Source organism: Arachis duranensis, chromosome 8 (genome assembly GCF_000817695.3).
Source record: "Arachis duranensis cultivar V14167 chromosome 8, aradu.V14167.gnm2.J7QH, whole genome shotgun sequence".
In the NCBI taxonomy this organism is placed as follows: Eukaryota; Viridiplantae; Streptophyta; class Magnoliopsida; order Fabales; family Fabaceae; genus Arachis; species Arachis duranensis.
In genome coordinates this window covers 26,760,539-26,774,468 of record NC_029779.3, presented here as the reverse complement: position 1 = coordinate 26,774,468, position 13,930 = coordinate 26,760,539, and the positions used below count along the sequence as shown (strand labels likewise).

At 34.2% G+C, this 13,930-nt stretch overlaps 2 protein-coding genes across 3 annotated transcripts; both read right to left on the bottom strand.

Annotated features, from left to right (window-relative positions):
- Positions 1–1,635: 1,635 nt before the first annotated feature.
- LOC107461732 (serine/threonine-protein kinase GRIK1) lies at positions 1,636–6,219 on the bottom strand. 2 transcript variants are annotated; one of them, XM_016080281.3, is made up of 13 exons: positions 5,938–6,219; positions 5,509–5,697; positions 5,033–5,390; positions 4,349–4,423; positions 4,212–4,256; positions 3,858–3,932; positions 3,536–3,623; positions 3,288–3,412; positions 3,034–3,129; positions 2,686–2,752; positions 2,484–2,599; positions 2,114–2,192; positions 1,636–2,000 (listed from the first exon to the last, which is right to left on the bottom strand). In XM_016080281.3, exons 3-13 carry the CDS (start codon positions 5,312–5,314, stop codon positions 1,864–1,866), a joined length of 1,185 nt encoding a protein of 394 aa, XP_015935767.1. In that variant the 5' UTR covers positions 5,315–5,390; positions 5,509–5,697; positions 5,938–6,219; the 3' UTR covers positions 1,636–1,863. The 2 variants fall into 2 exon arrangements, with proteins under 2 accessions (XP_015935767.1, XP_052109498.1); XM_052253538.1 differs by having other exon boundaries at positions 5,033–5,697.
- Positions 6,220–6,859: 640 nt separating this feature from the next.
- Positions 6,860–11,951, bottom strand: LOC107461716 (beta-galactosidase 8). Its single transcript, XM_016080260.3, has 17 exons — positions 11,271–11,951; positions 11,094–11,189; positions 10,704–10,816; positions 10,469–10,628; positions 10,242–10,385; positions 10,051–10,139; positions 9,866–9,971; positions 9,689–9,776; positions 9,463–9,581; positions 9,220–9,381; positions 8,909–9,108; positions 8,729–8,823; positions 8,429–8,541; positions 8,074–8,289; positions 7,783–7,994; positions 7,371–7,707; positions 6,860–7,275 (listed from the first exon to the last, which is right to left on the bottom strand). Exons 1-17 carry the CDS (start codon positions 11,487–11,489, stop codon positions 7,168–7,170), a joined length of 2,577 nt encoding a protein of 858 aa, XP_015935746.1. The 5' UTR covers positions 11,490–11,951; the 3' UTR covers positions 6,860–7,167.
- Positions 11,952–13,930: the final 1,979 nt, after the last annotated feature.

Below are 13,930 nucleotides of genomic sequence, written 5' to 3'. Positions count from 1 at the left end.
ACGAAAACCACAAACTCATGCAACTGCCACCAATAACCACTTTAATTTATTCTCTACTTTCAATTCATTTATCTATATATTACTGCTCATAATAACATAAAATCAATACAATACTTCTTTTCCTTAATTAGTACTTTTATATTCGACTAATAATATATTATGTATATCTAGATAGATACACATTAATTAGGTTAAAGATATAGAAAAAGAATGGAGAGTATATACATTATCCCATTAGAATAATGGTTTTGCAATGTCCATTTTTCTTTTCCTTTCTAATTAAGTAGGGAACTGCTTAGTTCTCGATCCAAAGTTATATCAATATCAATAAAAAATAAGTACAAAGCTAAGTAGCTCTGCCCCAATCAGAACTTGAAAGTTGCCTTGCAAACTTGATAGTATTTCATTAATTAATTAATTGATAGCAGCAATGCAACGGGAAGGAATAAAAGGACACGTATCTGTGAGTTCAGCTTGCAAGTGTTAACACAAGGAAAATTGAATTGGTGACGCATCACTTGGGTAGTTGGCTTTGAGACAGGGTTGGCAATAACGCACTGTGATAATAAAGGACATATTAACCGACTTGATAAGTAGTCGGTTTATTCTTCTACTTAAATAAATGTTAAGAGTTTGAATTTTATTTTATAAATCAATAATTTGCTAACGAGACAGATCCTTAATAACCTATTTTAAACTTTTTAATAGTATAAAATTAAATTGAATTCTAATGTTTTAAATAAATTAATAAAATTATAAAATTAAATTAATTTTTAATAAAATATTTATCAAATAAATTAAAATTTTATAATAAATAATTTTATCTTACTAACAATAGAAAATAACACATAAACTAAGAATCAATTTATTGAGTGGTCTAATAACATAGCAAGTAAAATAAAATTAGTTATTAACGATAAATTATAGTAACTAATTCATGTAATTAAAATAGAATAAAATTATACTAATTTTTGTTAGTGTCATAATTGATACAACTTCACTTAAAATATTTAAACGTATTGGCCAATGTTTGGTATCATTAATTTAAGTTAAACACATAAAAATCTATACGTGTAGATAATTTTTTTAGATCTATATAGTAGACCTATACATTATATTAAGTGACTTGAAGGAAAGGGAAGAAAATGAAAGTAGTAAGAAAAGAGAAAGTGTGTTAAAAAGTGAAAGGCTCTGAAAGAATGTGAGTGATAAAAATTAAAAAGAAATAATTAGATTATAAGAATATTTTAAACATTTTAAATTTAAAGTGAAATTCTAATGAAATGAAATTTCAAATCAGACTTATTTGAGTCGGAAATAATTGAGAAAAAACAATAGAATTGAATTAAATTCCATCTAATCTAATTTAATTATTTTTGTTTCAAACACTGGAATTGAATTCCAAAGAGTTTCAAAACAACCTGTAAGTGAAACAAACCACCCTGTAAGTGAAACTTTGATGTGCAACGAATTAATCCTTGTCTTATTAAATTGTCCTGTTGAATTGAAAACTGCCGTCGAAAAAAAAAAGGACCATATTAGAAAAGCTTTGTAAATTTGATAATCAAAATCAAAGTTGAAGTTTCGTGTGGATTGTTTGGATCACTATATATAGGTCTTTTTGAGTATAATAAGTGTCCATAAAAATCAATCACTTTCAATAAACAATTAATTAATTATGTACCAAAGCAGAAGGATTAGCTACTTAAAATTACAAGGATTCCTTGGAAACTTGCTCTGCTCTATAACAAAAAGTTCATGCATGTTGTCCAAAGGGTATACTAGCACATATATTGGCCTTTTCACAGTACAAAAAGAAAATCCTATCTTTCTGTGAAGGCAAAAGCATAGTGGTCCTATCTTCTAAGGGTGGTGTTGTTCTTGTTCCACCACAAGCCTCTTCTGTTTGCACCAACACAAGTATTCACTGATGGGCCCATCATCTCCAATAACCCAGCTATGCTCTGCAACTTCATTCAATGTCATCCTTGCTTTTGGATCTGCCACACAACCACACAATTTTAATTGAAATAGGATATTATTTAGTTCTCTTTAAACAGGTTTAAAACCCCCCAAAAGGAATTTAACACAAATGATGCATGATCATGTGTACCTTTGCAAAGTAGTCCTTCAATCAAGTTCTTTAATTGTGGGTTAATGTCATCCGGGAGTACTAATGGATTATTGACTATCTGGATGAAGAAAACAATATGCTGAGATTCTATAGTATATGATGAAAACATGAAGCATGAAATATCTAACTATCTACTTTACATTGAATTCTTTAAAAAAGTTGGATTAGCGCCTATTAATCCACTTCGGTATGTAATAATGAGAGGGGATTCTCTTCATGTCAAAATTCGCTCTATGCTTTTATGTTCTAGTTCCTGATTAACGGCAAACATTTGCCTACAATAAGAGCATGTGGAATTTTGAAATGAGAGGATCTATTCACGTGGATAATAATGAAAAATAATTCGTACCTTTTCATATGTATCTGGAAGCGTTTTTCCGAGAAATGGGTATTCACCCATTATCATACAGTACAAAGTAACTCCAACTGCCCATGTGTCTGAAGCTTTACCATGATATGTACCGCCTACATTAAATTATCACGACATAACTGCAATGAGATCATATGCTTCCATAGTGTTAAGTATATTACAAGCTTGAAAGTAAACTAACCTACACAACATTCTGGTGCAGAGAAAACAGGCGTGCCAGGTGATCGATAAAGTATATCATTATTGTCCTGCATGGTGAAACCAAGTACAAGTTTCAATATTACTTTCTAGGGTATCCAACAACCATGTAATGTCACCAATATATGACTGATTAGTCGTTTTGAGTTCATATGTACTGCCCCCCAGATAAGCATAATTCTTACATTATAACTCCTGATATTTTCGCTAGAAGAAAATTTAAGTATCAAAGTCACTTTTCGCACATTATGTAATGTCCAAGACTTGTAAACTTCTCAGCTTTCATATCATTCAACCATCATAATTCTTTAAGCTCAGTAATTTACATTACCTCAAAAGCCTGGCTGACACTGAAATCCCCTATCTTGACTTTACCCTCACGAGTAATCAACAAATTATCGGGTTTGATGTCCAAATGTATTATATTCTGTTTTTCACACACAAAAAAAGGGTAAACAATCATCATACTAACATAGTCTTCCAAACCGAAGTAGCAAAAAATGTACAAGTAAAAGAGAGGAACAGAGGGGAACAGGGGGGAGTTGAGTCAAAATAAACCAAAAAAGATTTGTTGAGAGATCATACATGATCATGAAGATATCTTAATCCAGATACTATATCACGCAAGTATTTCCTAACAGTGTCTTCCACCAAGGCACAACCACGACCTGAACCCTCACAAAACCATTTGCCCTCCACATATTCTAGCACTGCATAGGAAAAGAATAGCAATTAAACACACAATGTTAACAAGTTCTTATTTTCAAGCTTAAGGCTCAAATATGAAAGAAAATTTCAGATAACAAAAGCAAAAGGAAAATAGTCATGAGTACCCATGTAGAAGCAATCTGATTCTGGGTCATCAATCACCTCAATGAGATTGACTATATTAGGATGTTCCACCATTTTCATAATAAGTACCTGGAAATAATGAATATGAAACATTTTAACTTACTGCAGGACAGTAAAGAAAAGCTGTAACAATCAAGTCATTGGATGTAACAAACCAGAAATTCACAATCATGGATAAAACGTACACAAAATTGTGGGAAAAGGGGGGAAATTGTTAATATAAAAGGTAAAGCATTTGCAAAAGAAAAGCTATATATTTTCTAAAACTGACTATATGAATGCTTCTTCTGTATAAAAATGTACCTCACGCAGAACGTCAGACATGGCGGTTTCAGAGCCTGCAACTCGAAGCTTCAGCAAATGGGACTTATGAAAGGACTGCAGTTCAAAAAGATTCAACCTCAATAAATGAGAAACTATGCTCTTATCTTGATAATACTATTGTACATATGCACATGGCAGTGAGCCTTTGGTTGTTGCATAAGTTCTTCTATTCTCCTAATAAAAGAGTCTGGAATTTCAGAGTCAAACTAGCTAGTGTAGCTAACTATCTACAACACACTACCCTCTACAATGACCAGTTCCCATTTCCTCCTAAAAGAACTATATTTGTTACCATGAAATAATCTGCCAGCCCATACCAAAGGGTATCCTTACCTTAATTGCATAATGCTTTCCATCTACAATACTTCGATATAGAACCTGCAATATTTACAATGGAAAGGCTCAGAAAAGCTGTATTGAACTATTGACTGAGAACATAAAAATCAAAATTCCACAAACACCACACTTACCACTTTGCCATAACTACCTGAACCAATCCTGTACTCCCGAACATACTCATTGATCATTTTGTTCCCATCTTCATCCTGAAAGGACAATATAATTAGAATAAAGCAATTGACATAAACTGGCAAGAGACATGCAATACAATTGAGAAATCAAATAACTAACCATATTTCAGACAGGTTTGGACAAAGACAAATAACATGCAATTCAACTCCATGAATAATGGACAGGATATAAAACTGTTACTCTGAAAATCTAAGAAACATAGAACAAACAACAAACAAAACTAAGAAGAAAGAAACTACCAACAAAGAAGATGCCAACAACAACAACAAAGCCGTGCCCCAGTAGGTGGGGTTGGCTATATGGATCAAACAACATCATTTTATCAAGAAAGGAATTACTCAAAAGGGTTACAAAGTTTCAACCTCAGCTTAATATCAAGACTACCAAGTGGTAAAAATAGTATAAAAAAAAAATTCTTTATTTGTCATGTGTCACTTCATCAAAGATTGATAAGAATTCTTTTACTTAAAAAGATCAGATAAATTTTGCGTGAACACATGTTTCAGCATTATTGAACTCAACCATTCACTAGCACACTTAGTCTTGAAGATGCTTGACTATACGTTGAAAGCAACATTACAGAAAAAACTAAAAAGGAAGCTATCCACACAATTATGAATCACCTCTTCACGAACAAGTTTGTTGGTCTCCTTGACAGGAACCCGCCTACAAGCCATGTCCTTCTCTGCTCTCAAGTTCAAAATTTCCTCCGATCGGTTGGCTCGAGGCTGGCTGTCACTTTCATCTCCACTGGTGGTGTTACTAGTAAACTCACCACTATATGAGAAATCATCTTCTGTTTCTCCACGCAACAGTCCCCGTGAGAAAATTTTTTTTACACTTTGCTTAGCGCTTTCATTTTTTCCTTTCTTGATTATCCCAAAACAATTACAGAAACTGATCATTTTGCAAACTACAGCACTCACCAATCTAAATACACAGCACTAATCTGATTCACCTCAAACGGCCAAAGCACATATCCTAATAAGTATGATTTCATCAAACAGTTTAAGGCTAAATCAGATTGCCAGATTTCATGGATCAGAGCACAAAATAAGATTGTACTCGCTACTTTAATGATTTAATAAGAAGATAGTACCTGATACGAAAGAAAAAGAAGGGCTTCAAGCCCTGCTTAACACTGTTATTCTAAAGGATGCCATTCAGCTAGATGAAGTAAACAGGAAGAGAAACTTAACCCACTACGTTTCACACCCAACATTGCTTGAACTCCAGTTTATAAGCTCAGCCCAGTACTCACCAATGCAAAATTCGTTGACCTTTTACCCTGAAAGGAAACAGAGGAAAATCAACAAACTAATAAAAAAAGAGACCCCTCAAAAAGAAAGACATAAGAATAGCCACCCCATCAATAAAATACTCTAAAACTTATCTGAATCTTTGAGGGGGGAAAAAAGAGACAAAATCGCATACAGAATATAGAACTTTCAGGAGGGGAAACGACAGTGACAGACAACACAATATTATATTATTATTATAATAATAACAAATAGATACAACAAGGTACCTCTTTTTCCTCGAGGAGGACGAAAACGTGCGAGAACCCTTTGCTTGCAACTTCAAAAGACTAAACTTTCGGCAGTTAGTTGGTTTTGGGGGAGCCAAATTTGGGAACCCTAGCTCCAAATTTGATCGAGTAGCTCCAGTAATTCAAGAAGCGAATTGAAGGAAACAATCTCAGCTGCAATTACATTGCAATTGTGAATGGGATGACAAAGCTGAAAGCTTCAGATTCGAGAAGTTGTCGCAATTCGAATGCGGGGAATTTTTTTAAAATATAAGATTAAAAAAAAACCCTAGATCGAATAAATCATTGTGGGGAGTGGGGGAACGGAAAGTGAGAATAATAAAAAGTTGGGGGTGTAAGTGATAAAAAGGAGAGATTTAGTGGGGGGAATAGAAAATTAGAAAATTAGAAAGAATGGAACAACGGCAACACAGTTTGGCCATTTTACACATTACACCACTTTCGGTTGTTTTCGTTTGTCATCAAACTACCAACATGGCAACATAACTGAAAAACAAAATTAGATTTTTTTTTATATTTTTTTACGGTAAAAAACAAAATTAGAACGCAACCCTAAATATTATTCAATGTGAAGAAAATAAATAGTCGTCTTTTCTGACCCTGGCGTGTCGCAAGTTGGAAGATTTGTAAGATTTTTCGTGGTTCAATAAAGAAAAGAAGGTTACTTACCAAACATGAATAAGGTGATGCAAGCAATTTTGGTTTGGGTAAGACTTGGCAACATGACATACAACTAGAAACCTAATACTAGATTTTTTTTCTTTTTGGTAGATAAATGTTTAATCAGATTACCTATAAAAAATTTCTATTTGCGTACCAAAATTAATCATCAAATTAACTATTATATATAAATGACTGATTTTTATTGTACACATTATTTCTTGATAATAGTATAAGAGAGTTAAAAGGAAACTTCAAATGCTTCTTAAATTTTCCAATTAAGTAAAATTTTTCCGCATACAATTACTTTCAATTAAGGAAGTGAGACTTTGGAAGAGTTATTTATAATCACGTATCTTGCATCATTGAAAGACTTTCCTTCTTTTCCATGCAAGTGGGACTATACTAATCTTCTATTTTTGGCAATTATTTCCAGGCTTACCACAATAATACAATCTTACATTGCTCTTAGCATGAAGCACCATTAGGCATTAATGCATTATGCATTAACCAATACTCCATCAATCCAAGATGGTAAAAAATGTCTTTTTAAGTACAAGTTGCTTCAACTGCTAAACTCTTTGCCACTCCCTTACAAGGATCTCCAAATGTATCAGTTGATACTCCAACACTACAACTACTTGATCCAATGCAGGCCTGTTAGTTAAAACCTCATTTGAGTTAGTTTAAAGAAAACTGAAAAGGGAATACATAAATAAAAGCATAGTAGTAACTTGGAGATAAAGTAACACCTTCTGCACAATGGGCATGGCCTTATTGCTGCTGCAGCGTCCGTGGTAGTAGTCGCCACAAGTTCCTAAAGGCGTTCCATAGCTTGCGAATTTGACGGAAGAGATGACTTGATCTTGATGAGGACACTTGAGTGACAGCACAGGCCCTACTTTCTTACCTGATTTCGTGTCCGAGTTCCACATTTCTACTGGTGGCAAGTGAGAATCTGATATGTGTGCACACAAGCTAGCTACCTGTTTGGTACCAAACGAAATCTTTGTCGGATCGCCGCCACTTTCCTCAAACAATACAAGAATGTTGCCATCTGGTTTCAGCCACGAGCGCGGCACATGGTATCTGCAGCAAGAGTAGTGTTTATCAGAAAGTTAGGATTACTTTCAACTCTTCTCATTAACTATATCCAACACTTACAATGTCTGCGATGGTTTTCCACAATTTGTCTGACATTTGGTTGAAGTATAAGGCCCTCTATAATTGCATGAGTCAGAGCAAACGCCATTCGGAGCAGCACTAGTAGGCCAGTAGCGGCCAATGCTCTGTCCATTAACCCAAGCCTCGCCTTTTCCCATTCCGGTGAAGTCAATTGCAACCGGATTACTTCCAGATGGAACAGCAAAATTCGTCTAATCCAACATGTGCTATATTAGTTAGTAGCAAGTATAGAGGTAGAAAACTCAGCAGTGTGAAGAAACAAAATGTTACCTTGTACCAAATGAATGGTTGGTTCTTAGGCAAGGTAGATTGCGAGTTCCACTGTCCGGAACTTCCACTAGATAGACCTAAATCTTCACCTTTGAGGCCAACCTGATAAGTCCACTTCTGAGAAGAGAGATCAACAGTGTTGCCATTCTTCAAACCTTTCAATATAACTGGACCAGTGATTCCGGCTCCCCATATGTCGAAAAAAGATCCATAGTTCTGATGTGTAAAAGGTTCAAATTAGCTGATCAAGCCTAATGATTTATGGTGAAGCCTAAAATCATAACACTTAATTGCATGCTATAGACTAAATCATAATTTGCCTGCTGTAAATGTTATATTATCGCATAAAATGAACCTGAAGTCCGACAGTCAAACTAAGAAGATCAATTGTGTTCTTCCCAGCCACAAGAGTGATGGGGATATCCACATTGAGTGCGTGCTTGTTACTATTGATTCCTTGGCTGCTCCCTGAAATGTTTTGAACAATATCTGATATAATCATATGATTAAATTATTCTAAGAAAAACTTAGTTGAAAGAATGAATTCTCCAAATGCTTTGCAAACTTAAATGGATAGAGAGGAAGAAAATGCACAGATGCAGGGTTATCCTTATCCAGAAATATCATCAATTGTCATTGCTTAAATTTTAGTTACCTGCGAGCTTCCCATTGATGAAAGCATGAAGTGCATGGCCAAGGGACTCAACATGAAGGACAGCTTGAGAACCAGCATCATCTTGAAGATCAACACTTTAAAAGCACAAGAAAAAATGTTGTCAAGGAGCACAGAAATTTTCGGTAAGAGGAAAGATCTTTGAACCATGGAGGCCTATACCTTAGTGAGTACCACAAGTAGTCACTTCTATCAGCTGTTGTATTTATTTGCTCAACTAATCCAATTTTAGCGAATGAATCTGCCTTCGAAATACCAACCGGTTCGCTAATCCAGCTCCATCCTGAAGTAGATGCTTCTAAAGAAGTGTCTGCTTTTGAGGATTCAGTTGTGAAGCTTGAAATCATAGATGCAGAATTAATCTGTCAAACAAGATGTTATTTTCTTACATGCTACGCAACACTTTGACATCATGAACCATCCATCACTGAAGCCACATAAACATGAGAGTGAGTGTAGTTGATGAAACAAACCTTTGCAGTATTGAGCACTACATTCTTGCAGTCTGGTAAGATGCTCACAGACCAGGCTGGCAACTGATAAGAGTTGCCATTGAACTTTACTGTTGCATCGGAATTATCATTATCGTTGGCAAGGAACGCAGCACATTTATCTCCTGTTTTGTAAACTGCAACCTATAAATTTAAAGGAACTCATTATGTAGAGATTATTCTTTTGTAGAACATACAACATACCTTATGCAAATCATGTTATACCTCTAGTTTTGGACCAGGAGATGAAATTGTTGGATCAGTAGCTATCAATGCTTCTTCACAAAGCTTTATGGCCTTATGCAGATCTTTAAGGTGGCCCCACTTAGGCTGCCTAATAATTCCTGCAGCATAATCATAGATATTAAAAATCACAGACATGCACACAGAACATTGCTTAGTGTAATTATTCTGCATGGAATTCAGTTCATATATCTGCTTGAGAGCATACCATACTCATCAATTGGTGCATCATAATCATAACTTGTGGCAATGAAAGGTCCACCACTTGTGCGGTCAAAGTTGGTTCCTCCATGATACTGTTTTCAAATCATGCAATGAAAAAAGTTGCAGAGTTATTACTAGTTATGGTTAATGAAAAAACAAAGCATTGATAAGATTGCTTTACCATATAATAATTCTGAAATGTTCCACCTCTCTGGAAAAAGCGAGCTACAGCGAATGCGATATCTTCCACAGGTCTACGAGGAGTAGCACCACCAAATGAAAGAAACCTGCAATTCCAAAATATTGATAGAAATATATACATGTCACTGAAATAACTAATTGTTTCATATAGAAAATGATGCTAACCATCCAGTCCAATTCTCAGTCCACATTTTTGGTTTTTTGTTAGAGTTTGGTGTGAATTGATCACAGTAAAATCCGTTGCATGTATTGATCTGCAAGCATATAGATTCGAAATCAAGTGAGATCAATGTAGACAGATAATCTTGTAAAACATAAAGCACAAACACTTAGACATTCGAAAGGAGCGAACTTACAATCGGATCAGGAGCATCTGCTTGCTGGCACATGACCCAGGGAACACCAGTATCAAGGGATGTAGCCATTGATGCTGCCCAGTTGATGTATGATTTACCTGCTGCGCCATAAGGCCCATCAATGTTTCCATACTCGTTCTCAATCTGGCATTAGAAAGTAACCATATTCTTAATAACAAATATACACATTGCTGTAAAGAAAGTAACATTACATTAAAACCTGGTACCTGAGATAAAATAATAGGTCCTCCTTGTGAAGCATAGAGCTTTTCTTGCTTCATGATATCCACAATCTTGGCCGTGAATCGCTTCATTTCTGCCTTGAATGGTTCGTTGTTGGTTCGGAATTTAATTCCCGGAATAAAGTGCAGCCAAAGAGGAAAACCACTGTTGAGAAGTTAAGGTCAGGTATCAGAAATTGAAAGCCTAAGGAGAAGAGAAAGAACACAGAGAAAACTTTACCCATAATTCCATTCAGCACAGACATATGGACCAATCCGAAGATGCACGTATAGACCGGCGGCGGCTACTGCCTTAACAAACCTCACCAAATCGTTCCTGCCCTCAAAATTATACTGCCAAGAACAACAACATTCATTGGAACATTTGGTGTATCATGTTTTAGTTTATATCAACTTGACTATGAAATAAACAAAGCAAAAAGAAAGGATAGTAGCAATTCAGCTGATAGTAGCATGTGGATTTATTCCTATTTCAACTTCTAATACAAGATAAAAGCTTCCATTATTTAAATTCAAATATGTCACACTGCAATGCAGATAAAAATAAAAAATAATAAAAAAATGAAAAATGGTAAAGTTAAGAAAACAGAACAGAAGAGAAGAACCAAACCTGGCCTCTAACTGGCTCATGTTGATTCCAGAAAACATAGGTCTCAATAACATCCAATCCTCCATCTTTGGATTTCTGAATAAGGTCTGGCCACATCTGGAACCAAAATTAAAAAAATTAAAAAACTAGAAAGTAACAAAGAAACATTGATATGAAGATAGAGAAAGAGAGGGGCACCTCTGGAGTACTTCGAGGGTAATGAATAGAACCAGATATCAACACACGGCGTTTTCCATCGATGAGCAATGCTCTGTGATCATAGTCCACCGTTGCACACAACAATGTGGTGGCATAAATGCCCATAACCCAAACCAAAACCAAAACTATCTGGTTCCTCCTCATGGCGCCTCTTGTTAGAACAAAACACAATCTTGCTTTGGCTTTCAATCTGTACATGCATGTGAAAATGCTAATGCCGTTTGATTTTGCCGCTTTGTGAAAGAGAGGAGGGAAGGGAATCAAACAGATCCAAATGCATGTTACTTAATTAACAACACTTAACACAGTTAAGGAAAGACTTGACAGCCGTTTATATTAAACTGTTTATGTTACTAATTTAAAAGGTTTTGGTTCTGTCGGTGAGACTGATTAGCCTAACAAGAAAACAAAGAAGGAAGAAGACAAACACTTAACTTAGCTTAATTTTTCTGACACATTTATGAGCTCATTTTTCTCACACACACATGTGTCTTTGCTGCTCAAAGAAAATGGGGTATGACACATGGATTGAGAGTGAGATAGGCAATCATTGAGGGGTTTTGGAACACAGTAATGTGAACCCAGCAAAAAGGAAAAACAAGGCTATAAAGCTAGTGAAGCTGAGAAAAGAGAACGCTTTAGGTACAAGACAGGTGTAACACTATAATAACATGTTGCAAGAGATAATGTAATGTTTCATCATATAACATGATTTTTTAAAGAGTCAATAATTATGCATAAATAAAAGATAGAAACTTAGATACACAATTTAATTATGATCTTCGTATGAATAAAAATATAATTGGAATTGATTTGTTAAATGGGTAAGTGGCAAAAGTGGAAATGTATGTGATAGAAAGTCAGCCAACTACTTTGATGGTGTGGGTACTAAATGCTGCTGCATCACTTCACCGGCATTGCCTTCTCTCCCAACATTGTAATCTTTTTTTCAAGCTCAATTGCTCCCTTCCATGGATAATTTGTTCATTATTATTTATGAATTTAATTTTAATACATTGTTAGTATAAAATAATTTTATATATACATACTAAATAAATGATTATGTAAAAAATAAATATAATTGTTTTACACTGTGACTGAATTAAAATGAATGTGAAAACTTAGATGTAATAGATTTTACGTGAAGTTGATAACCGAGAACTGTTAGTTAATTTGACTAATTTACGGTTCTCAACTATCAACTTCACATAAAATCGACTAGACTTGAGTTTTTACCCAAAATTAAACCTATTATTTATATAAAAATATTTAATTAACTGTCACGAGTCAAATAATCTGTAATCACGTAATTCTCCGCGCCAAAAACTTGGACGCGATTATCGATAATAAGACCGTGACATTTCGTTAATAGTAAAATAAGTTGATTTAATTTTCAACGATTCCGTTGATTTGCTCACACCTCTGTTGCACCTAAATGATAAATCAGTGATTCCTTTTCTCGTTTTTTTTTTAAATAAAAATAAAAATATCTGAAAACCTGTAAAAAGAAGACTAATAAATTAATAATAAATTCTCTGAAGCATTTCAACAGGTTCGTTGCTTGGATACTCTGGTTACTTTTTTTCCTTTTTACTCTTTACGCAAACTGAAATTGTTGCTGGAACTTGTCGCTATTTCTGCTACTATTTCATCATCGTAAAAACTCTTGGCCATTATCAAGCACAATTTAGAAAACATCTTATATAAAATATAATTGCTATTAGTTAATTATATATTTATATTATTTTAATTAATGGTTAAGAAAATACTGATATTAAATATAAAGGCATAAAGTGTATGCGTGGTAAAATTATAAATATAATGTGCGTACAACAACTACTGCATGCATATTAAAAAAATGTATGTACTATGAGACATTTTTTTTTTTTTGGCGTTGGGTTATTTCTGCGAAGCATGTGAATTGTGATTCATGATTGGAGATTGAGATTCCGCTGAAATCATGCTATCCAACGATAAAATATGCGAAATATATAAATAGATATTTAAAGGGTTTGGTCTCTTACTAATATTCTTTCTAATGAAACTTACATCATCACGTCAAATTATTAGACATTTTTGTATGTTACGTTAAATAGCCAAATAAAAATGGGTGAGATTTATTTAGCTAACTAATTAATCATATATATGGCTTTTTGTGGATTGTGGTATTTACTGCATATTTTATGAAACATCTTTAATGATGAAATGATATAAAAATCTTTTAATATAATATATATGGTGTATAATTTAGCACGATTATTTGTCTTTAACGATAAGGAAATGTTCATTAGCAAAGTCTATCGATATTGATTCATCATGCAAAGTAGGTACCTTAATGAGTATTTCGTCACACAATAAGTAATATAGAAACCATCATGCAAATATAAATATACAAGTAGGTACCTTAATTCAGTTTAATTTCTTGATGGTGTAGCTTACTAAGCTTAAGGACGGGGGGACCATATAAGAAATAAGAAATTAATATTGATGTTAACTAATTAAAGAGCACAAGGTGTGGACAATGGACACCGGTCCTACAAATTAAGGAGGTTAGAAATAATTTGGTCTTCCACAATTGCCTCCAATTAAGTTCTACTCCTACGCCAGTTTCAGCATAGAAGAGTATGTGTTTTCGGATT

Bases quoted from the DNA above. Each gene is read 5' to 3' on its own strand.
- LOC107461732 (XM_052253538.1), bottom strand. From the start codon at position 5,314: ATGATCAGTTTCTGTAATTGTTTTGGGATAATCAAGAAAGGAAAAAAT. The intron at 4,424-5,032 runs GTGATTCATAAT...TTGTCCTTTCAG, and splicing joins ACAAACTTGTTCGTGAAGAG to GATGAAGATGGGAACAAAAT. The intron at 3,130-3,287 runs GTATGATCTCTC...TGTGAAAAACAG, and splicing joins TAAGATATCTTCATGATCAT to AATATAATACATTTGGACAT.
- LOC107461716 (XM_016080260.3), bottom strand. From the start codon at position 11,489: ATGTACAGATTGAAAGCCAAAGCAAGATTGTGTTTTGTTCTAACAAGA. The intron at 9,777-9,865 runs GTAAAGCAATCT...ATTTGAAAACAG, and splicing joins CATTTCAGAATTATTATATG to TATCATGGAGGAACCAACTT. The intron at 8,542-8,728 runs GTAACTAAAATT...AAAACATTTCAG, and splicing joins CATCAATGGGAAGCTCGCAG to GGAGCAGCCAAGGAATCAAT.